The 25,022-nt window shown below is 46.6% G+C and overlaps 1 protein-coding gene across 1 annotated transcript in view; it reads left to right on the top strand.

Annotated features, from left to right (window-relative positions):
• The first annotated feature begins 231 nt into the window (after positions 1 to 231).
• Positions 232 to 25,022, top strand: part of LOC121537094 (transmembrane protein FAM155A-like) — a 171,193-nt gene continuing 146,402 nt past the window's right edge. Inside the window, exon 1 of the mRNA XM_041844861.1 lies at positions 232 to 1,540. Coding sequence (XP_041700795.1) covers positions 803 to 1,540 — 738 coding nt within the window. The 5' untranslated portion in view covers positions 232 to 802. The remainder of the gene's footprint in view (positions 1,541 to 25,022) is intronic.

Below are 25,022 nucleotides of genomic sequence, written 5' to 3' on the forward strand. Positions count from 1 at the left end.
GTGTGTGTCCTGGGGTCCATAGTGGTGGGCTAGTGCCATTAACAGCCTGCATGTATCTGTGTGTGTCCTGGGGTCCATAGTGGTGGGCTAGTGCCATTAACAGCCTGCATGTGTCTGTGTGTGTCCTGGGGTCCATAGTGGTGGGCTAGTGCCATTAACAGCCTGCATGTATCTATGTGTGTAGTAGGTAGGCTGCACCGCCACTGCGCAACGATGGAGCTGTTGCAGCGATGGAGATGACGCAAACGGACCCAGCTCCCCAAAAAAGTGTTTTAAGACAAACATGGCCGCAACTTAACCCAGGTCCAAGATGACTGTGGCCATTGGGAGAAAATATCCAAGGCACTCTGCCCAGATCCGGACCGGAAAGATCACCTGGCGTACAATCAAACTGCTTTTGATTTCTCATAACTGAATCCGGGAAACGACAATAGTACAGGCAGCAGCATCGAGAGGCTCGCAACGGCTGGTGTCTCTCTGCGCGCGAGCACAACCCGGGAGAGCAGAAGAGAGGGAGCGGGGCGCGAGGCATGCGGTTACAGAGAACGCGGTTTCCCCCCGGAGAGCCATGGAGAACGGGGATGCCGCAGCGCAAGGCTTAATCTGTGCGGGCGCACTAATTGGATCGGAATAGCACACCGACGGGGTCGGGCGGGAGAGAGGAGCGCCCAGGACCGACGGCGGCACGGCAGCCCCCCGTTACCGAGGAGAAATAACCGGAGACCATCTCCCCAAGTCAATGAGTATAGTGGCAGAGGAGCCCCCGCGGTGGAGTCGGCCAGAGCTGCGCTTTTCCTAAAATATGACCAGGGGTGCTTGGATGTGTCGGCAGCAAGATGACGGCTTAAAAATCTGGTTTGCACCCCGAGAGAACGAGAAGCCATTTACCGAGTCGGAGCGGGCCCAGAGATGGCGCCTGTCGCTGGCCTCTCTTCTCTTCATCACGGTCCTGCTCTCTGATCACTTGTGGTTTTGCGCCGAGGCTAAACTGACGAGGACCCGAGACAAGCGGCAGGACAAGCAGCTCGCCTTTACAGACATGGCCGAGTACCTAAACTCGACTCACCACCACCACATCCCCTCCTCTGACTCCCATTCCCCCCACAGCCGCCTAACCAGAGAGCCAGATGTTATTTTTATAGGGAATTCTACCAAACCTCTGTGGCGACTGGACATATGTCATCCGGACAGCCTGTCTAAAGACTGCTTCACTTTCACGGACGCAGAGCCGGTGTGCCTGGGCCTGTCCAGGGGCGTGGAGGACGGGACGCAGTCGGCGGACGTGAATCTGAGCGATTTATATCTTTCTTTTTGTAATTCCTACTCTCTTTTGGATTTGTTTAGCGGGTTTACGAGTCCGGACAATATAAACTGCAGCCTGGACGTGGCTGAGGGAGACACGCTGGGATGCAGCAAGTGTGTCCACGCTTACCAGCGCTTTGACCGTCAAGCTCAGGAGGACTACCAGGAGTTTGAGCTGCTGGTTGAGAAGTATGAGACGGATGAATACTCGGTCAGGACATGTATGGAAGAATGCAAGGTAGGATGTGAATGGATTGCAAATATCATGAGAGCACTAGCTATTGTATTTTTCGCCTCAACACACTTATGCAGGGGGCTTGGATGGATTCTCAGTCGTCATGGTAACCGATATCTATCACGATGTGTGGGAATGTATATTTTTTTCTTCCCGAAAACTTGCCTCTAGCCTTTCAAAGAGTTTGTGAGACGCATCAAACCACTTGTCTTGCCTATAATGTATGCGACAGTGCCTTGTGTATGTTTGTGCAAGCACGAGCCAGCGTGGATGCGCACTTGTGAATTATTTTGATGCAGGAGTTAATTTGTAATGATTGTTGTATGTGGCACAGGCCTAGCCTACAACAGAAAGAGAGCGAGAGAGAGCGAGCGAGAGAGAGAGAGAAAATGTTTGAATCAAATAATTAAGTAACTGGCCTTTAATGAGTTGCTTCAAAGACTGCAGACACAGCATCACAGGCCTAAACCCAAAAGGACACATCTAAACTAAAAAAACTGGTTGTCACAGTGTGCATGTTTATGTTTTTCTCCTCAGATAGAATTGTTGTATCACAAGACCAATTATTGCCTTCATCCATCCTTTTAAAAACCAACCAGAGAAAGAGAGAGAGAGATAGAGATTACAGAGATCCACAAAGAATTCGAAAACAAACCCAATTTTGATAAACTCCCCTATCTACTGGATGAAAAACCACAGTGTGCCATCACAGCAGCAAGATTTGTGACCTGTTGTCACAAGAAAAGGGCAACCAGTGAAGAACAAACACCATTGTAAATACAACCCATATTTATGTTTATTTATTTTCCCATTTGTACTTTAACTATTTGCACATTGTTACAACACTGTATATATACATAATATGACATTTGAAATGTCGTTATTCTTTTGGAACTTCTGAGTGTAATGTTTACTGTTAATATTTATTGTTATTTCACTTTTACTATCTACTTCACTTGCTTTGGCAATGTTAACATACCATGCCAATAAAGCCCTTAAATTGAATTGAATTGAGAGAGAGGGGTACTCTCCATGGTTCTGAAAGTATCAGACCTCTCTCTCTCTCTCTCTCTCTCTCTCTCTCTCTCTCCCTCTCTCTCTCTCTCTCTCTCTCTCTCTCTCTCTCTCTCTCTCTCTCTCTCTCTCTCTCTCTCTCTCTCTCTCTCTCTCTCTCTCTCTCTTTCTCTGTGTTTGTGTGTGTGTTAAGGGTAGGGCTGCAAAATTCCAGGAACTTTCATTAAATCCCCGGCTTTCTAGAAATCCTGGTTGGAGAGTTCTGGACTTCCTGCTTATTCCCTCTGTTTTGAAACAGCCAGGCCTCAGTAGAGTATGGTGTGGAGATAGTCTGTTACCGTGTTGGAGGCTATCAGAGAAGAGGTGGTAGTAGAGGTGAAGGCCTAGTGCCTAGTGCAGCCAGGGCTCAGAGGTGATAGCATTTCAATAACGTTAATAGCGCACCAGTGGTTTCTGCACCTAATCCACCGGAAGGCTTTTCCATTGTTCCCGGTTTGTTGTTGTTCCAATGACACGTCTCTCTGTAGCACAGAACAGTGCACTGCTGCATCGGTCGGTCAACACACTTCAACAAACAGGTCTCTCAGAGGGGAGAGTCCAGATTGTGTCATGTTGTATTGCGGGTTTAGCGTGACTGAAACGACCAGGTTTTGCTAATAATGCACCTTTGTGGAATAGATTACAGTATCCCTCACACACACACACGCACACGCATGTTCGCAAGCATTTAATCATATGTGTCATTGGCAACATATTGTAACCCCAAATGTTATATGCGGTCATAGTTGTGCTCGATCAAGCGTGGCGCAGATAGCAGCAATGTTACTTAGGGAAATTGACTAGATTAAACATGTTTTTTTGTGTGTTTTTGTTTGTTATTATTATTTAATTTTTTTACCCCTTTTTCTCCCCTATTTCATGATATCCAATTGGTAGTTACAGTCTTGTCCCATTGCTGCAACTCCCCTACGGACTCGGGAGAGGCGAAGGTCGAGAGCCATGCATCCTCTGAAACACGACCCTGCCAAGCCGCACTGCCTCTTGACACACTGCTCACTTAACCCGGAAGCCAGCCGCACCAATGTGTCGTAGGAAACACCGTCCAGCTGGCAACCGAAGTCAGCTTGCAGGCGCCCGGACCGCCACAAGGAGTCGCTAGAGCACGATAGTACAAGGAAATCCCGGCCGGCCGGCCAACCCCCCCGCCTGGACGATGCTGGGCCAATTGTGTGCCGCCTCATGGGTCTCCCGGTCACGGCCAGCTGTGACACAGTCTGGGATCGAAAGATGCAGTGCCTTAGACCGCTGCGCCACTCGAGAGGCTTATTTCTGTTTTATGTGTCATGCAGTAGACTGGCACGGACTGCTCTCTCTCTCTCTCTCTCTCTCTCTCTCTCTCTCTCTCTCTCTCTCTCTCTCTCTCTCTCTCTCTCTCTCTCTCTCTCTCTCTCTCTCTCGCTGTGGTGGGGTTTGGCCCAGCTGTGTGTCTGAATGGTGCTGAAATATATAGAACCATGCCATATAGAACCACGCCAGGCCTCTCTTTATTTAAAAACCTCCTGAAATAAGCAGCAATTGGCTTCCTGAATATAGTCGATATTGTAATAAACTTTAGCGTGGCATTTTTTAGGATTACTCTGGCGCATTTGAGTCTCTATCACATGCATGATTCTAGATTGTGGTTCCTGATCAATATCTCTGATTCCAGTATGATCAGCTGAATGAGGGAAAGCAATACAAGATGGTGGACTGTCACTTCAAAACTAGCTTTTCATCTCTAATAAGTGTCTGTAGAGATAAATCAGATTAAGCCCGAACTGTGTGATGTAGTAGGGAGTTGTAGTTTCCAACAGGCCAATATTCTACATAGTTTAGCACAGAACATTTGATAATTAACTACAATGACCAAAATCCATTGCGCGCCCGCTTACTTGTCCGGTCTGTGTGGAGCAGACAAGGAGACCTCGTTGACTGAGATGGAGAGAAGAGAGAAGGCGTGAAAGGGATAGAAATCATTTGCTTTGAGTGGTATCTCTACCTGAAAATACATGATCTAAGTGATTGATAGTTGGTATTCAGCAGTCATAAAAGTATGCCTTATTTACTTTGAAGAACTACTAAAATAGTGATTTTGCCAGACAGCATAGGGAGAAGCTCTATAGAGATGGATTGGAATTAAATAATAAAGTCTTCAAATAAAACAAATATTTAATTGAAGTAAAGTAATGTGAATAAATTCTGGTTAATAAGTGCTAAGCAGTAATGGGCAGTCACTACCATCATGGGACTTTATTCTGTGTTGTTACAGCATTCAACCCACATAATGCATAGTGCATTTCATGTAAAAAACAACAACAATAATTATAAAACGAAAATCGTGATTATTTTGTAATAATCCAACTGAAACTGAACCGACCTCAAAAAGCACTAATCACTCAGCACTACAGACCTGTAAGCTATCTGTGTGAGAGGAACTGCTATAATACCTGTTTCTGTCCCAAATACTTCTGTGTTGCACGTTGTCTTCCCCCAGGATCTACCTTTGTATCACAGTAACATTTGTATTCATATAGGCAAGAGTAATTTCATCCTTATCCTGTCATACAATATAGCTTGTGTATGTTATTGAATCACCATTAAGTATGCTTTTCTGTTTTTGGTCAGTCAGTCTAATGTCAGTCTGAACAGGAACAGGATATGAGGTCTTTGTGAATAAGCTCCATGGCCAGTGTGATTGTCTGTCAGCAGTAGAAATGGAGTTGACTTTGATTGGCAGATATGCTGCTCCAGATGTGCTTGGGATGCAGGGATGGAATGAGTGGGGAGAGAGAGAGAGAGAGAGAGAGAGAGAGAGAGAGTGTGTGTGTGTGTGTGTTTGTGAATGAGTGTGTGTGTGTGTGTGTGTTTGTGAATGAGTGTGGGTGTGTGTGTGTGTGTGTGTATTGAATAATCTTAGCACACATCCGTTTGTGTATGTGTGAACACTGTATGAAGTATGTGTGTGTGCACGCTTTTGTGTGACTGTGAATATTGTGTCTCCTCCCATATAAATAACAGATACATAAAATTTCTCCTCCCCTGTTCATCAGCTACTCAGTGTTGAGCTTGCTTGCTGCTGCTATACTCCCTGATAATGCAAAAAGGGCCAGGCAGGCAGCAGGCGCTGGGGCCAGTGCAGCCTCTTACCCTCTTAGCCACATCTGAATTGCTAATGGTTTCCTGTGTTAGTGTGACCTTTAGACAAGCACAGCACTCTAGGCCTGAATCACATACTGTCACTGCCTAGACAACCCCTAAACAACCCCTAAACAACCCCTTGACAACCCCTAAACAACCCCTAGACAACCCCTAGACAACCTCTAAACAACCCCTAGACAACCCATCGACAACCCCTAGACAACCCCTAAGCTGGGTCATCTCTTTCTTTCTCTTTCCGAGACCCCTGCCCTGAGCAATCTCTAGTATGGGTAAAAATAGAGGAGGGAAAAGGGCAGGACAGGGGAATGTAAATCGCTGAGGTTAGGGGTAGCTAATGTATTGGTCAATGTCCATCCTATAGCACGTTGAATATAGTTTATAGTGAGAGAGTGTGAGAGATTGTGTGTGTGTGAGAGAGAGAGAGAACAGGAAGAGAGAGAGAGAGAACAGGAAGAGAGTGAGAGAGAGAGAGAGAGAGCAGGAAGTGTGAGAGAGAGAGAGAGAGAGAGCAGGAAGAGCGAGAGAGAGAGCAGGAAGAGCGAGAGAGCAGGAAGAGCGAGAGAGAGAGAGCAGGAAGAACGAGAGAGAGAGAGAGCAGGAAGAGCGAGAGAGAGAGAGAGAGCAGGAAGAGCGAGAGAGAGAGAGAGCAGGAAGAGCGAGAGAGAGAGAGAGAACAGGAAGAGCGAGAGAGAGAGAGAGAACAGGGAGAGCGAGAGCGAGAGAGAGAACAGGAAGAGAGAGAGAGAGAGAGAGAGAGAGAGCAGGAAGAGAGAGAGAGAGAGAGAGCAGGAAGAGAGAGAGCAGGAAGAGCAAAAGAGAGAGAGAGAGCGAGAGAGCAGGAAGAGAGAGAGCAGGAAGAGTGAAAGAGAGAGAGAGAGAGAGAGAGAGAGAGAGAGAGAGCAGAAAGAGAGAGATCAGGAATAGAGAGATTTAACAGGCCTACAGGACCTGCATCAGGAGAGCCAATGAGAGACAGTTGTTACTCTGACCACTAATCCTCTCTCTCACACACACACTGGCAGCTAGCAGGTATCAGGTGTCAAAGGGCTGTTCTGTGTTCTGCTGGACACAACAAGGTGTTAGTGTGTGTGTTTTACCACTTCACATGAAGCCATGTGTTCTCCCTCTCTTTCTCTCTCTCTCCATCCTTACCATGTGTGGTCTTTACCACCTTTGAACTCTGTGTGAACCTGGTTCACCACATATCAGATAGTGTCTATGCGTCTGTACCTGTGTGTATGTGTGTGTGCTTTCATAATGTGCATTACAAATAGCACACACACGCAGTCACACACGCACACAGAGCCCAGCGTTTCCTGCAGGTCCAGACCTGCATGTCTCTTCCGGTGTAATTTAATTTGCACTCCCATAATTCTCCTCCTCTCAGACGACCCTGTCTCAAGGGTTCTGTCTGTCTCAACATGCTGATCTCCTCTGATCTCTACTCTGCTCTGTCTGTCTGTCTGTCTGTCTGTGTGTGTGTGTCTCTGTCTGTCAATGTGTGTGTGTGTGTGTGTGTGTGTATTTGTGTGTGAGGGCAGTGTACACAGAGCCAGGGTTTTCTCATAGAAAATGATCTGCAATGAGCAGTATCTGTCTCTATCCTATCCCTCTCTCTCCCTCTCTCACCCTCTCCCTCCCTCTCTCAACCTCTCTCTCCCTCCATGCACTCTCCTCATCCCCCTGTCCTCATCTGTCACTTTCTTAGGAAATCTGCAGGTGTTGAGTGCTCTTTTCCTGCCGGGGAGTGATAGATACTGATCTGGGTTAAGGTCCTTTTACAGGCCTGTCCTCACAGGGCCCATTGCATCCCTCTCCATCCCTCCATCCCTCCGTCCCTCCATCCCTCCATCCCTCCGTCCCTCCGTCCCTCCATCCCTCTGTCCCTCCGTCCCTCCATCCCTCCGTCCCTCCGTCCCTCCATCCCTCCGTCCCTCCGTCCCTCCATCCCTCCATCCCTGCTGCTGCTGCTGCCATCTCATCCCTCCATCTCTCCATCCCTGCTGCTGCCCGCCATGTCATTCACTCTCTCTCTCTCCATTTCTCGAGCTGTCTCTCTCATACGCCTTTTCATTCTCATACATTTATTTTATTCTCTTGAACTCGTTGTCTACTCTCTAAATCACTTCCATTCAGTATGTCATCCCTTTACCCCCACCATTCTCTCTGTCTTTGCTGAATTCATCTAATCATGCCTACTGTCCACTTGATGAGGTTTTACATTAAAGTGACCATGAATTGAAGTAATTTACTTGAATTTCAGCTCTCTGGGAAAAAACTGGCACCAAGGCAAGGTTTATCCACAAGGACGGTTGTTTGTACTGTATGTTATTGGTCAGTTGTCAAGTTGAATCTGACCGTTTTCAGGTGGTAAACATGCCACTTCCTGCAGTTCAGATTATAATGTATTAATGTACGTTAATGTATAGGGGACCTCTGAATGTCATACAGTTCACTCACTGTTGAACAATATCAGTACACACACAGCATGCCCACTATAATTCTCTCTTTCTCTCCCTCTCTTCCTGCCTCTCCCTCTCCATCGCTCTCTCTTCCCTCCCTCCCTTTCTCTGATGATGGCTGTGGGTGAAATTCAATTACAGTTGTGTGTGTTTTCTCCCAGCAGGAGCAGCTAGCTACTGGCCCAGAGACACAGGGAAACTCCCCTCCATATTAGCTGACACTGTTTGTTTCTCCCCAGGCACACAGATAAGAAAATGTGTCTCTTAGACAAGCACTCTATCTCTGCCTCCACTCCCATGGAAACGTGTTGTCAACGTACTTCAGTATTCTCCCGTCTGTCCACCAACACAACGCTTGTGTCATGCAGTAGACTGGTACGGACTGCTCTCTCTCTCTCTCTCTCTCGCTCTCTCTCTCTCTCTCTCTTGCTCTCTCTCTCTCTCTCTCTCTCTCTCTCTCTCTTGCTCTCTCTCTCTCTCTCTCTCTCTCTCTCTCTCTGCTCTCTCGCTCTCTCTCTCTCTCTCTCTCTCTCTCTCTCTCTCTCTCTTGCTCTCTCTCTCTCTCTCTCTCTCTCTCTCTCTCTCTCTCTCTCTCTCTCTCTCTCTCTCTCTCTCTCTCTCTCTCTCTCTCTCTCTCTCTCTCTCTCTCTCTCTCTCTCTCTCTCTCTCTCTCTCTCTCTCTCTCTCTCTCTCTCTCTCTCTCTCTCTCTCTCTCTCCATGACTCTTCCAGAGACGTAGTTCAGGAGAAACCAGTCAATATCCCACCTGGCTCCTGGATTTTCTGTCAATATTCTGGTTTATTCCTGCTTTCTTCCACACAGCTATGATTGACTAATGCTGTGTGTGTGTGCATGTGTGTGTGTCACACCTAGAAAGCAGCTCCATTTACCAGGCCATTCAGGGCAGCACAGAGCAGAACTCCCCAGCTATGACATAACAGCCTGCTGTGTGAATTCTTTAATTTACAAAATTCTATCAGATGTAAGACTGGAGCTCCAATGAATTATTCACATTCACAAATACACACCTGTTTGTGTGTGTGTACTTACATTATGTGTGTGTGTTTGTTCGTGTTAGGATTATGTTGATCTGTGAGGGGAAGGTGGTGTGAATGGTTTTGTGTGTAGGTGTACAGTATGTATGCTTTCTTTTGTTTGGAGAGAGTGAAACGGAGCGAGAGAAAGAAACAAAGCGAGAGAAACACACTGAACGTTTTCATTATCGCTTTGTATTTTTGGATGCCTATTGCTCGCAGCATCCCTCTACACCCCCCCACCCTCTCTCTCTCTCTCTCTCTCTCTCTCTCTCTCTCTCTCTCTCTCTCTCTCTCTCTCTCTCTCTCTCTCTCTCTCTCTCTCTCTCTCTCTCTCTCTCTCTCTCTCTCTCTCTCTCTCTGTCTCTGTCTCAGTGCTTCTGGCTTCTCTCTAGCGCAGGGGAGCCCAGTTATCAGATGAGCTCCTCAGTAATGTCTGCTAGTAGCTAATTAACGACTCAGGGAGACAAATCCTGCCGAAGACTTTTGGAGATAGGGTACAAAGTTACGCCGTGACATCATTGCGACCCTGACCTGCCTGGCTGCCATGATGGGAAGGGAGAGCAGAGTTACTGGAGCCAGAGGAAAATGGAGGTATCACACAGTCAATATGGGAGTCGATATGCATTCCTGGTTGATTTTCATTTATTTTTGTTTTGTTGTAACCTCTCTTATCTAAAAACATTCCCACTTCAAAGCAGTGCCTGTAGTTCTACAGTCTCCCCATTATGATTCATAGCATCAACCCCCCCAATGGTCCTGCTGTAGTTCTTACCAGCAGTTTATGCCTGTGGCTGTCAACCTAGGTTAGCCTTTGCTGGGTTAGCGCAGTGCAATGTTGCATTGCAAATGACTTAGAATTCAAGTGAAATCTAATGGAATGGAATTGAACTGAGCATTTGTAAAGTAAAGTTACTCACACTACCTTTGACAGAGTCTAACCAACAGAGGTACTCATAATCATACAACTGAAATATCTGTTACAAAACTCTGACAATATATGTGGAGCTGACATTGGCCCTTTTGTCCTAGTTTCTGCTGTGTGGCACTGGGTACTGTCCAGTGATTCCCTCTCTCTCTCTCTCTCTCTCTCTCTCTCTCTCTCTCTCTCTCTCTCTCTCTCTCTCTCTCTCTCCCTCTCTCTCTCTCTATGTTCCTCTCACTCTCTCTCTCTCTCTCTCTCTCTCTCTCTCTGTTCCTCTCTCCCTCGCTGCCCCTTCTCTCTGTTCCTCTCTGTTCCTCTCTCTCTCTCTCTCTCTCTCTCTCTCTCCCTCTCGCCATCGTCGCCCCGTCTCTCTGTTTCTCTCACTGTTTCTCTCTCTCTCTTTCTCTGTCTCTCTCCCCTGTGTCTCGCTATCTCACAGCTGTTTGATGAGATTCTCACAATGTTGAGTCATCCACTGCTCACACCACTTTTCTCTACAGAGAGAGGGAATGGGAACACCATAAGGAAGACAATGCACACACACACACACACACACACACACATACACACACACCTCTAATTCAACCGTTTCCACCCGCGACAAGTCCTGGGCTGTCACCTTGCAGGACACGGTAAAGGGAGAAAGGAAGGAGGGAGTGGGCATGAAGAAAGGAAGGAGGGAGTGGGCATGAAGAAAGGAAGGAGGGAGTAGGCATGAAGAAAGGAAGGAGGGAGTGGGCATGAAGAAAGGAAGGAGGGAGTAGGCATGAAGATCAAAACAAATCAAATGTTATTTGTCACGTGCTTCGTAAACAACAAGTGTAGACTAACAGTGAAATGCTGACTTACGGGTCCTTTTCCAACAATGCAGTTAAAGATAAAGAACAAAAAACTAGAAATAGTGACATGAGGAATTAATACACAGTGAATAACGAATAACAATAATGAGTAAAAAATAACATGGCTATCTACAGGGAGTACCAGTACTGAGTCAATGTGCAGGGGTACGAGGTAATTGAGGTAGCTATGTACAGTGAGGGGAAAAAGTATTTGATCCCCTGCTGATTTTGTACGTTTGCCCACTGACAAAGACATGATCAGTCTATAATTTTAATGGTAGGTTTATTTGAACAGTGAGAGACAGAATAACAACAAAAAAATCCTGAAAAACGCATGTCAAAAATGTTATAAATTGCATTTTAATGAGGGAAATAAGTATTTGACCCCCTCTCAATCAGAAAGATTTCTGGCTCCCAGGTGTCTTTTATACAGGTAACTCTTAAAGGGAGTGCTCTTAATCTCAGCTTGTTACCTGTATAAAAGACACCTGTCAACAGAAGCAATCAATCAATCAGATTCCAAACTCTCCACCATGGCCAAGACCAAAGAGCTCTCCAAGGGAGTCAGGGACAAGATTGTAGACCTACACAAGGCTGGAATGGGCTACAAGACCATCGCCAAGCAGCTTGGTGAGAAGGTGACAACAGTTGGTGCGATATTTCGCAAATGGAAGAAACACAAAAGAACTGTCAATCTCCCTCGGCCTGGGGCTCCATGCAAGATCTCACCTCGTGGAGTTGCAATGATCATGAGAACAGTGAGGAATCAGCCCAGAACTACACGGGAGGATCTTGTCAATGATCTCAAGGCAGCTGGGACCATAGTCACCAAGAAAACAATTGGTAACACACTACGCCGTGAAGGACTGAAATCCTGCAGTGCCCGCAGGGTCCCCCTGCTCAAGAAAACACATATACAGGGCCGTCTGAAGTTGGGTAGGAACCTCCTTCCCTCAGCCAGGGCATGAAAAATGGGTCATGGATGGTATTCCAGCATGACAATGACCAAAAACACACGGCCAAGGCAACAAAGGAGTGGCTCAAGAAGAAGCACATTAAGGTCCTGGAGTGGCCTAGCCAGTCTCCAGACCTTAATCCCATAGAAAATCTGTGGAGGGAGCTGAAGGCTCGAGTTGTCAAACGTCAGCCTCGAAACCTTAATGACTTGGAGAAGATCTGCAAAGAGGAGTGGAACAAAATCCCTCCTGAGATGTGTGCAAACCTGGTGGCCAACTACAAGAAACGGCTGACCTCTGTGATTGCCAACAAGGGTTTTGCCACCAAGTACTAAGTCATGTTTTGCAGAGGGGTCAAATACGTATTTCCCTCATTAAAATGCAAATGAATTTATAACATTTTTGACATGCGTTTTTCTGGATTGTTATTCTGTCTCTCACTGTTCAAATAAACCTACCATTAAAATTATAGACTGATCTTGTCTTTGTCAGTGGGCAAACGTAGAGAGAGAGAGAGAGAGAGAGAGAGAGAGAGAGAGAGAGAGAGAGAGAGAGAGAGAGAGAGAGAGAGAGAGAGAGAGAGAGAGAGAGAGAGAGAGAGAGAGAGAGAGAGAGAGAGAGAGAGAGAGAGAGAGAGAGAGAGAGAGAGAGAGAGAGAGAGAGAGAGAGAGAGAGAGAGAGAGAGAGAGAGAGAGAGAGAGAGAGAGAGAGAGAGAGAGAGAGAGAGAGAGAGAGAGAGAGAGAGAGAGACAGCAGAAACTAGGACAAAAGGGCCAATGTCAGCTCCACATATTTTCTCAGCTTTTTGTAACAGACAATTCACTTGAGCACCTGAGCCTAACTAATCCCAGCCATTTTAATCAGAAGCGAGTGTGTGTTGTATTCTCTCCTCTATTACGAACCATTACAGCCGTATGGTAGAAGGAGAAATAATGGATTGTTTGTTTTTGACCAAGACAGTTTCCTAACCCTCTATGAACAGGGTGAGCCAGGGTCAAACATGTTGGTCAGGGCACGGTCATTGGACAGATACTTCAGCAATAAAGTCCGAGGGGGTGTGGTATATGGCCAATATACCACAGCTAAGGGCTGTTCTTATGCACGACGCAATGCGAGTGCCTGGATACAGGCCTTAGTCGTGGTATATTGGCCATATACCACATATACCACAAACCCTGAGGTGCCTTATTGCTATTATAAACTGGTTACCAATGTAATTATAGCAGTAAAGATAAGTGTTTTGTCATACCCATAGTATACGGTCTGATATACACCTTTCAGCCAATCAGCATTCAGGACTCGAAACACCCAGATTATAATTTTGTTCATAGCATGGCTACAATAGGTTTGTTGATGCTTGTCCAGTCAGTCATACAGTAGGTCATAATAATAGTGATCAACATTAAAGGAAAAAGACTAACCAGCCCCTGGAGGTCTTCCCCAATCTCCAGGTGTTGGGCTGTAGAACAGAGGGCAAGCCAGCAGCAGCCAATGTGTGTGTGTGTGTGTGTGTGTGTGTGTGTGTATTAGACTGTCAAATCAAATCCAGTTTATTGGTAACTTCAATGCGCCTCGAGAGGAATATTTATCTCGCATAGAACACACAACAACACTGATGAATTCATCTGTGGGCTGAAGCTAAGCACATCCTTACGCCCACGCCTCCATTGCCCAGTCCCTCAGTCCCAGAGAATAATCTGATTGTTTAGAGGATGAAAACACAGATGAGTTATGTCAGCGTGTGTGGCTGTGTGTGTGTGTGTGGCTGTGTGTGTGGCTGTGTGTGTGGCTGTGTGTGTGTGTGTATGTGCCTGCAAATGGCTGTGAGAAAGAGACAGTGATGGCAAGGAGTATAGGTGTAGGGACAAGGACACGAAGAGAGAGAGAGAGAGAGAGAGAGAGAGAGAGAGAGAGAGAGAGAGAGAGAGAGAGAGAGAGAGAGAGAGAGAGAGACCCTGTCTTCTCTTGAGAGCCAGGTCTGCCTACGGCATCCTCTCTCAATAGCAAGGCTATGCTCACTGTCTGTATATAGTCAAAGCTTTCATTAATTTTGGGTCAGTCACAGTGGTCAGGTATTCTGCCACTGTGTACTCTCTGTTTAGGGCCAAATAGCAGTCTAGTTTGCTCTGTTGTTTTGTTAATTATTTCCAATGTGTCAAGTAATTCTCTTTCTGTCCTGGGGCTCTGTTTGTGTTTGTGAACAGAGCCCCAGGACCAGCTTGCTTAGGGGACTCTTCTCCAGGTTCATCTCTCTGTATGTGATGGCTTTGTTATGGAAGGTTTGGGAATCGCTTCCTTTTAGGTTGTAGAATTTATGGAATTTGATAATTAGTGGGTATCGGCATAATTCTGCTCTGCATGCATTATTTTGTGTTTTTCGTTGTACACTGAGGATATATTTACAGAATTCTTCATGCAGAGTCTCAATTTGGTGTTTGTCCCATTTTGTGAATTCTTGGTTGGTGAGCGGACCCCAGATCCTCACAACCATAAAGGGCAATGGGTTTTATAACTGATTCAAACATTTTTTGCCAAATCCTAATTGGTATGTTGAATTTTATGTTCCCTTTGATGGCGTAGAAGGCCCTTCTTGACTTGTTGCTCATATCGTTTACAGCTTTGGTCCGGATGTTATTTGTGGTCCTGGCAACTGGACCTTTTTTGGAGCAGCATTATTTTTGTCTAACAGATTTACTGTCAGGGCCCAGGTCTGACAGAATCTGTGCAGAAGATCTAGGTGCTGCTGAAGCACCAGATCATCAGCAAACAGTAGACAGCAAACAGCACCAGATCATCAGCAAACAGTAGACATTTGACTTTAGATTCTAGTATGGTGAGGCTGGGTGCTGCAGACTGTTCTAGTGCCCTCTCCAATTTGTTTATATATGCAGTATGTTGAAGAGGGTCGGGCTCAAGCTGCATCCCTGTCTCACCCCACGGCCTTGTGGAAAGAAATGTGGGTTTTTTGCCAATTTTAACCGCACACTTGTTGCTTGCAGATGGATTTTATAATGTCGTATGTTTTTCCCCCAACCCCACTTTCCATCAATTTGTATAGCAGACCCTCGTGCCAAATTGAGTCAAAAGCTTTTTTGAAATCAACAAAGCTTGAGTTAGCATGTCTGTATTTCCAATTTCTGTCACCCTGTCATTAGATTTAGGTTAAAAGTTCACTGAAAAAAATACAAATTTCCCTTACGTTTTTTGCAAATCCAATCAGTTTTCCACGTTGATTCAATGTCATCACAAATGACGTGGTTCAATGTCATTGAAATGCAGTGTAAATAATGTTAATTCAACCAGTTTTTACACAATGGGGAGGCCTTGAGGATTAAGGTGAAACTGAGCTGCATATCTTTAGATATCCGTAAAAAGCGTCAACACCTGTAGGATGGAGGCAAACACACCTAAGAGAACTTAATTCACTCTCTACATTCAACTATACCTGATCCATATTCAATACCTGAAGCCAAACATAATACTGTGTATTACCCTAGCGATCCTGATCCAAATCATGGCTTTGGGTTATGAAACTGTGTGTGTGTGTGTGTAGCTATCGACTCCAAACGTTAATCCTGCCCATTGGACCTCAGAAATGACCACCTTCTCGCATAATTCACATACATCCTTCCATCTAACCCCCTCTCTATCCATTTCTCTCTCGCTCTCGCTCTCTCTCTCTCCATCCCTTATCCCCTCTCCATCCCTTCTCCCCTCTCCATCTCTTTCTCCCCTCTCCATCTCTTTCTCCCCAATCCATCTCTTTCTCCCCTCTCCATCTCTTTCTCCCCTCTCCATCTCTTTCTCCCCTCTCCATCTCTTTCTCCCCTCTCCATCTCTTTCTCCCCTCCCCTCTCCATCTCTTTCTCCCCTCTCCATCCCTTCTCCCCTCTCCATCTCTTTCTCCCTGTCTCTCTGTAGGGCTAATCCTCCTGTGTGGTCTCTCAGCTGGATAAACTCTTCTCCAGCCCTCCTCTTTATTAAAAGATTTACCCCTTCACATCCCCTCCCCCTCTCCCTTCAGCCCTCTCAGGTTCCACCTGGAACCCTCGCTGCAGGGCCTGCTCCCAGAGAATATCAAATGTGGTTGCGCATTGAACGAGTGCTGCTCTTTTGGTTGGGGAGAGGGGAGACAGACGGGAGGTGGATTCTCATTCTTCAGATGGATTATACCCAGATTTATTCCAAGAGAACAGAAGCGGTCAACCACTTCTTATGCTGAATACTTTGTGTGATAGATTCTGGGTATGTGTGTGTTTGTGTCAGACCTGGGGCAAGTACAGATTTGCTTACTCTGTATGTTGGGAGGTTTTGTGTGTGTATGTGCGTGTGCCTGCATGCGTGCATGTATGTACCTCCTCGAAGAGGGTGGAAACGATAGCATTGATTTCCAATTTTGAAAAAAAGAGGTGAGGTGTCGGGCAGAGAGATCAGGAGAGAGGGAGGAAAGGAGATGGAGGAGAGAGCAAGCTAGAGATTAAGCAATGAAACAGAGATAGAGAGGAGGGAGGGATGTGGAGAGGAGGATGTGTAGAGGAGGATGTGGAGAGAAGGATGTGGAGAGGAGGATGTGGAGAGGAGGATGTGGAGAGAAGGATGTGGAGAGGAGGATGTGGAGAGGAGGATGTGGAGAGGAGGATGTGTAGAGGAGGATGTGGAGAGGAGGATGTGGAGAGGAGGATGTGGAGAGGAGGCTGTGTAGAGGAGGATGTGGAGAGGAGGATGTGGAGAGGAGGATGTGGAGAGGAGGATGTGGAGAGGAGGGAGATATTGATAACTGAATGATGGAGATCAACTATGAGAGTCAATGAGGATGGGACAGAGAAGAGAGGGAGTGGACAAATGAGAGAAGGTTGAGAGAGGGAAGAGTCACAGACACACACACACACATACACAGCCATGCAAATACCCACACACACTTTTGCGTGCACATACCACTTTCACGCTCACACAAGACCACACGTGAACATACACAGTCATACACACACACACACACACCCACACACACACACACACACACACACACACACACACACACACACACACACACACACACACACACACACACACACACACACACACACACACACACACACACACACACACTGTCTCTCTACACACACACACACACACACACACACACACACACACACACACACACACACACACACACACACAAACTCTCTCTCTCACACACATACACACACTCACTCACACACACACACACACACACACACACACACACACACACACACACACAAACTCTCTCTCTCACACACATACACACACTCACTCACACACACACACACACACACACACACACACACACACGTTACGTTATGGTAGTCCATGGTATCCGATGATGACTTCCACTTCTGAGTTAACGATGAAGTCTTTGGTGACTGTAGAGTCCAATCCGAGATCCACAAACTTTATTGCAGGTGGGGCGTGTGCAGTCTATGTTGGCGGGAGCAGGCATGGTTGTATGTCTCCTGAGCTGTTTTTGCTGTTTCTTTGTGCTCCTCTCCTCCTCCCAGCTCTGTACACCGCTCTGGCAGAGCTGCCGCAAGGTGAACAGCCAGCAGCAGCGTCCTCCAGGTCTGTGGGTTTGACGTTGCACTTCTTCAGCTGCCCCCCTGCAGACTGCCGGCCAAGGTGTAGCTGGCCATACAGGATCTTCCACAGCAAGCGCTCCTGAGACATGCCCAAGCCAGCGTAGTTGGTGTTGGGTGACCATGGCCTCCATACTCTTGCAGTTGGTCTTAGCAAGTATTTCTGTATGGGGCACACGGTCGCACCAGGTGATTCCCAGGATGCGCTGCAGGCATTTTATGTGGAATCGCTCTAGCTGCTTGTTGTGGCGACTGTAAGTGACCAAGGCTTCACAGCTGTAAAGAAGTTTGGTGATGCAGAGGGCTTGATAGACGGCGACTTTGGTGTGGAGGTGGAGATCCCTGTTTTGAAAGACCCTGCATCTGAGTTTCCTGAAAGGCAGCTGATGCTTGCTTGATCCTGTTTTGAATTTCGAGGTCGATGCTGCAGTCCTCCGAGAGGATGCTGCCCAGGTATTTGAATGATGGGACTATTGCCAGTGATTTGTGTTCAATGGTGAAGACATGCATGGTGGGTGGAGGGCTGGATCTCCATTGGCAGACCACCTCTGTCTTGGTGGTGTTGATAAACAGTCCCATCCTGCTATAGACCCTCACAGCTGTTACAATCAATCAATCAATCACATTTATTTATAAAGCCCTTTTTACATCAGCAGATGTCACAAAATGCTATACAGAAACCCAGCCTAAAACCCCAAACAGCAAGGACGGACTGAAGGTCTTCCGGAGTGTGGGCCACAAGAGCACAGTCCTCAGCATACTGCAGCTCAAGAACCCATTCCGTCGAAACCTTGGTGGTTGCTTGTAGCCTCCTGATGTTGAATAGGTTTCCATCCGCAACCCCGCTGCTGTCCTCAAGCTCCTTGTGGAGAAGCTGGGTGACACATAGGAGGAAGATGTTAAAGAGTAGAGATGCCAGCACACACCCCAGCCTCACACCGATGCTTACTCCAAAGGGCACTGACTCTTGCCCTCCTATGGCCAACCGAGCCATCATCCCATCATGGAACTGGCAAAGGGTGTTGACAAATTTGAGTAGAATGCCCCATAGTAGTTCCCTGCTCACAGTGTCGAAGGTCTTGGAGAGGTCGACAAAGGCCATGAAAAGGTTCTGATGTTGTTCACGGCACTTCTCCTGGAGTTGCCGTGCCGTGAATATCATGTCAACCGTACTCCTGTTCTTTCTGAAGCTGCACTGTGACTCTGGCAGCAGTTCCTCTGTGATTTTGTTCACCAGCCTGTGTAGCATCACCTTGCCGCAGATGGACTTGTCATCCTTGTTCTTATAGATGTTGACAATGTTTGCATCCCGCCACTGTTGGGGGACGATCTCCCGGTCCCAAACCTCAGTGATGTACTGGTGGAGAGTTCTGGTGCAGAAATAACCTCCCTTCTTAAGTAGCTCTGCCGGGATGCTGTCAGCGCCAGGAGTCTTGTTGGTCTTGAGAGAACGGATAGCTGATAACACCTCTTGGAATGTTGGCGAATGGTTGAGGTCTTGAATGGGTGGACGGACAGGCAGTTCTTCCAGGATGAAGTGGTCTGTAGGAGAGCGCTGATTGAGTAGTGCTTCAAAGTGGTCAGCCCACCTCATCAGGATCTGATTTTGGTCCTATTAAATTGTGCATGTCATTTATGTCGGCATCAATTTGGATTTCCTGTGCCTTATTCATCCACCATTCGTTCTGCAGAGCATGCAAGGTTGTTTGCACTTCCTTGTGTGATGCACGCCATTGCTGGTGGGGGGTAGCAGATGTGGGGCTGTTGAGAGTAGCCCTGTGCGCTCTGTGCATATTGTCCAGTGAGGTTGTGATGGTGTCCGAGTTCTCATCGAACCAGTCCTGATGTTTCCTACTTCTGTATCCAATGGAGAAGGCCGCTGCCTGATAGAGCACTGAGCTGATAGATGCCCACTTCTGGTCCATGGGGTCCTGTGAGCTCAGAAGAGGCTCAGTCTCCCTCAGCCTTTCAGCGAAGGAGCGACAGAACTCATCCCCTACTGCAGCTTTCTCAAGCCGGGTACAGGGCAGACGCCTTTTACTGGACTTCTGCAGGCATTGGGGGGGGGCATATTCTCACCTGGAGTTTAGCCAGTATCATACGGTGATCTTTCCAGCATTCTGCACCCCTCATGGCAGGTGTCAGCAGGACGTCATTAGTGTCAGAACGTCTCACCATGACGTAGTCGATCAGGTCACAGACACACACACACACACACACACACACACACACACACACACACACACACACACACACACACACACACACACACACACACACACACACACACACACACACACACACACAGACACACACACTCCATTGTGTTATCCTGAGATTGATGCACAGTTAACAACACAGCTGCTGGGAGCAGTTCTCTGGCACAGGAAGTGATTGAGATTGATTGACATGGGGAGATCAGGGTCATATCCTGTACAGAGGATATGAGAGCTGTAACACTGACTTAACCACTTTTCCTCCCTGCCCCCTCCTTCTCCCCTGTCCCTCCATCACTCCCCCCTCAGTCTGCCTCAGTCCCCCAGTTACACACTTACTCCTCCCTTGTACAACTACCCTCATTCTGTTTGTTTCTCTCCCTCTCTTAATTTCATTGTTGCCCTCTCTGTCACTGTCTGTTTTTCTATCTGTCTCTCTCTGCATGGCTGTCTGTTTCTCTCTCTGTCTCTCTATGCATGGCTGTCTGTTTCTCTCTCTGTCTCTCTCTGCATGGCTGTCTGTTTATCTCTCTGTCTCTCTCTGCATGGCTGTCTGTTTCTCTCTCTGTCTCTCTCTGCATGGCTGTCTGTTTCTCTCTCTGTCTCTCTCTGCATGGCTGTCTGTTTCTCTCTCTGTCTCTCTCTGCATGGCTGTCTGTTTCTCTCTCTGTCTCTCTCTGCATGGCTGTCTGTTTCTCTCTCTGTCTCTCTCTGCATGGCTGTCTGTTTCTCTCTCTGTCTCTCTCTGCATGGCTGTCTGTTTATCTCTCTCTCTCTACATGGCTGGTTGAACTAACACAGTACAGCTACATCCAGGAGAGTCTCAAAGGTGGACTAATGCCTTTACTGTGGTGTGTTTGTGTGTTTTCCTGTCTTGATGTGTGTGCATTAACTTTCCTGTGTATGTTTGTGTGTGTTTGTGTGTGTGTCTGTGTGTGATTGTGTGTATGTCTGTGATTGTGTGTGTGTGTGTGTGTGATTGTGCGTGTGTCTGTGTGATTGTGTGCGTGTGTGTTTGTGTGTGTGTTTGTGTGTGTTCTTGTGTGTGCATTAAAGTGTATGTGTAAGAGTCTGTGTGTGTGTGTGTGTGTCTATGGTTGTGTATCTGTGTGTGTGTGTGTGTGTCCTGTGTGCTCCTTCTCAGGGTAATCAACATTCTAATCTGTCTGCTCTGAGTCTCTGCCTCGCACACATGAAAGCTCTCATTAGCAACGGAGCTCAGAACCAATGTCAGACTGAAGACTTGTACTGCAGCAAAAAGTTACAACTCTCTGCTTGAGTTAGTGTCCGTGTGTATATGTGTGTGTGTGTGTATGACTTTTTGTGTTGCTGTATTTATTTTCTCTGTGTATCTGTCACTAAATAATATACATAAAATGATTTCACAGAAACTCATTGGTTTGATTTCTGGCATCCAGTAGGCCTACCAAGGAGTTTTTAATAAATACGATTTAAATGTAATGAATCCGCTCAGCGATAATATGATATATCATATCCTTTCATTATGTGTAATTAAAGCAAAGGCATATTCCACAATATTAAATGATTTAATGAAGAAAATGAATTATATCCTTCATCTCTTCGTCAAATGTTTCATTACGGGAGATTGCTCTTTCTCATGCACTCTTAACTACATGTTTGAAGCTGGAAGAGATAGTCAGTGAGGGAGAGAGGAGGCAAGGAGAACAAAAAGAGATGGAGGTAGCAAGATTTAGAGAGAAAGAGAGGGGGTAAGGAGGGAGGGAGAGTTGGGTTACTGTGGTAACAGGAAACAGGCGCTGGATTGGAGAGAGAGAAAGAAAGAGAGAGGGAGAGAGCGAGTGGTCAGTGAGTCTGCTGTATTGAGTATAGCATGGAATGAATGTGGAAGTATCTATCTTGGTATTCCTTCCTTTGCCTTACAAAACATGTTAGCCTTCAGATCATATCCCTACCAAATCCTTTTAGCTTTTTGTTTTATCCTGACCAATCCTTACTAGCTCATTGTCCTATCCTTACCATACCAGCTTTTGACCACTGTTGTATCATTACAGAAGCATACAGATCCCTGCTTTCCATGTGGTCACTTTGCTACTTTCACATTGAACAGCTAGCTCCAAAAAAGTATTATTTTTTGTTGCTAAAACCATTAAGCACAGGTACATGTGGGTAGTGCCAAGTGTTTCTGCTAGTACACTAAGGTACAACTGGATGTAGAGTTGTTGTGCTAACACAAAAAGCAAAAGTACACCTGCTGCTAGCATACAAAGCACAGCTACATTTGGGTATTGTTACAATGTACACTGGGAGTCGGGAAGCAAGTACATTTAATGATAAATAAACATGGAACAAAACAAGAGTAGCGTACAGACAGGAACAGAGTAACAGAATCAATAATGCCTCAGGAAGGAACCAATGGGAGTGACATACAGTTGAAGTCGGAAGTTTACATACACCTTAGCCAAATACATTTAAACTCATTCTTTCACATTTCCTGACATTTAATCCTAGTAAAAATTCAGTGTCTTAGGTCAGTTAGGATCACCACTTTATTTTAAGAATGTGAAATGTCAGAATAATAGTATAGAGAATGATTTATTTCAGCTTTTATTTCTTTCATCACATTCCCAGTAGGTCAGAAGTTTACATACATACAATTAGTATTTGGTAGCATTGCCTTTAAATTGTTTAACTTGGCTTCCACAAGCTTCCCACAATAAGTTGGGTGAAGTTTGGCCCATTCCTCCTGACAGAGCTGGTGTAACTGAGTCAGGTTTGTAGGCCTCCTTGCTCGCACACCCTTTTTCAGTTCTGCCCACACATTTTCTATAGGATTGAGGTCAGGGCTTTGTGATGGCAACTCCAATACCTTGACTTTGTTGTCCTTAAGCCATTTTGCCACAACTTTGGAAGTATGCTTGGGGTCATTGTCCATTTGGAAGACCCATTTGCGACCAAGCTTTAACTTCCTGACTGATGTCTTGAGCTGTTGCTTCAATATATCCACATCATTTTCCTTCCTCATGATGCCATCTATTTTGTGAAGTGCACCAGTCCCTTCTGCAGCAAAGCACCCCCACAGCATGATGCTGCCACCCCCTTGCTTCACGGTTCGGATGGTGTTCTTCGGCTTGCAAGCAACCCCCTTTTTTTTCCAAACATAACGATGATCATTATGGCCAAACAGTTCTATTTTTGTTTCATCAGACCAGAGGACATTTCTCCAAAAAGTATGATCTTTGTCCCCATGTGCAGTTGCAAACCGTAGTCTGGCTTTTTTATGGCGGTTTTGGTGCAGTGGCTTCTTCCCTGCTCAGCGGCCTTTCAGGTTATGTCGATACAGGACTTGTTTTACTGTGGATATAGATACTTTGTACCTTTTTCCTCCAGCATCTTCACAAGGTCCTTTGCTGTTGTTCTGGGATTGATTTGCACTTTTCGCACCAAAGTACGTTCATCTCTAGGAGACAGAACACGTCTCCTTCCTGTGCAGTATGACGGCTGCGTGGTCCCATGGTGTTTATACTTGCGTACTATTGTTTGTACAGATGAACGTGGTACCTTCAGGCATTTGGAAATTTCTCCAAAGGATGAACCAGACTTGTGGAGGTCTGCAATTTTCTTTCTGATGTCTTGGCTGATTTATTTTGATTCTCCCTGACGAGCCGGCTGAAGTGCGGGAGCCTGACGAGCCAGCTGAGGCATGGGAGCCTGACGAGCTGGCTGAGGCATGGGAGCCTGACGAGCCTACGAGTCTTGTAAACCTGTCAAGCCAGCTGAGGCACAGGAGCCTGACAAGCCGGCTGAGGCGCGGGAGCCTGACGAGCCGGGGGAGGCGTGGGAGCCTGACGAGCCGGCTGAGGCATGGGAGCCTGACAAGCCTACCGAGTCTTGTAAACCTGTCAAGCCAGCATGAAAGCCTGAAGAGCTAGCTGAGGCATCCTCGGTAGACTCGGCAACGGACGCTTGACGGGCCAACCGGGTCTTGTAAACCTGACGAGGTGGTTGAGGCATGGAAGCCTGAAGAGCCAGCTGAGGCATCCCTGGTAGCGGTACCTGGACCCGACGTCACCTACACCAAAAAAACAAAAAACACTCCCTGAGGCTTCCCTTTGGTGAGGCGTTATTCTGTAACAATGTACTCTGGGAGTCGGGAAGCAAGTACAGGGAGTGCATTTAATGATAAATAAACAAGGAACAAAACAAGAGTATCGTACAGACAGGAACAGAGTTACAGAATCAATAAAGCCTTGGGAAGGAACCAAAGGTAGTGACATATATAGGGGAGGTAATCAGGAAGGTGATGGAGTCCAGGTGAGTCTGATGAGGCGCTGGTGTACATAATGATGGTGACAGGTGTGCGTAATAAAGAGCAGCCTGGTGACCTAGAGGCCAGAGGGGGAGTATACGTGACAGGTATAGAGTGTTTTTGCTGCTAGTACACACAGGTACATTATGGCCGTAGAGTGTTTGTGCTGTGAATTAGAGATGAGAGAAAGAGCTAGATAGAGAGAGCTAGAACGAGAGGACAAGAGAATGACAGAAAGAAAGAGAGATGTGGGTCAGGGGAGTATTGGAATGTCTGTATCCAGGCCTCCACTGTCTGAATTCACACCTCCCAGTCCCAACGCTTTATTAGCATCTAGCTTCGATGCTAACACACTGCCGCACTACTCTACAGTTTAACATGGGACTGGGCTACAGCTAGCCTAGCATGCTAACACACCGCTGCAGTACTCTACTGTTTAACATGGGACTGGGCTACAGCTAGCCTAGCATGCTAACACACATCCGCACTACTCTACTGTTTAACATTGGGAAGAGCACGGTTAGTGGCAGTTGGTGTATGTCTGTTTTTGTTTTTCTCGAAAGAGAGGCAAGAAGGTAGAGAGAGTGTAAGGGAGGGAGAACAGCAAGGGCGAGCAAGAGAAAAAGTGTTTGTGTCTGTGTGATAGAGAGAGACAGGGAAAGAGAGAACAGAAAGGGAGGGCGAGAAACAGAAAGGTAGAGAAAGTGACGTTACAGAACAGATCCATCAGGCTTGTCTCTAGTGTCCTTGGTGACTCAGATCTGTTTTTCTGTACAGGAAAACAGAGAGAAGAGGAGAAACAGAAAGAGAAGAATGGAGAGAGAAGGAGAGAGAGTCAGCCAGCCTCTCTCCCTAGGGTCAGTGGCTGGGGCTCTGACTGGAGTAGGGATTATACATTTGGGATTGGGACTTGTGTAAAAGGTGTAGATGTGGTAGAGGTA

The sequence above is a fragment of the Coregonus clupeaformis genome, chromosome 23 (genome assembly GCF_020615455.1).
Source record: "Coregonus clupeaformis isolate EN_2021a chromosome 23, ASM2061545v1, whole genome shotgun sequence".
Taxonomy (NCBI): Eukaryota; Metazoa; Chordata; class Actinopteri; order Salmoniformes; family Salmonidae; genus Coregonus; species Coregonus clupeaformis.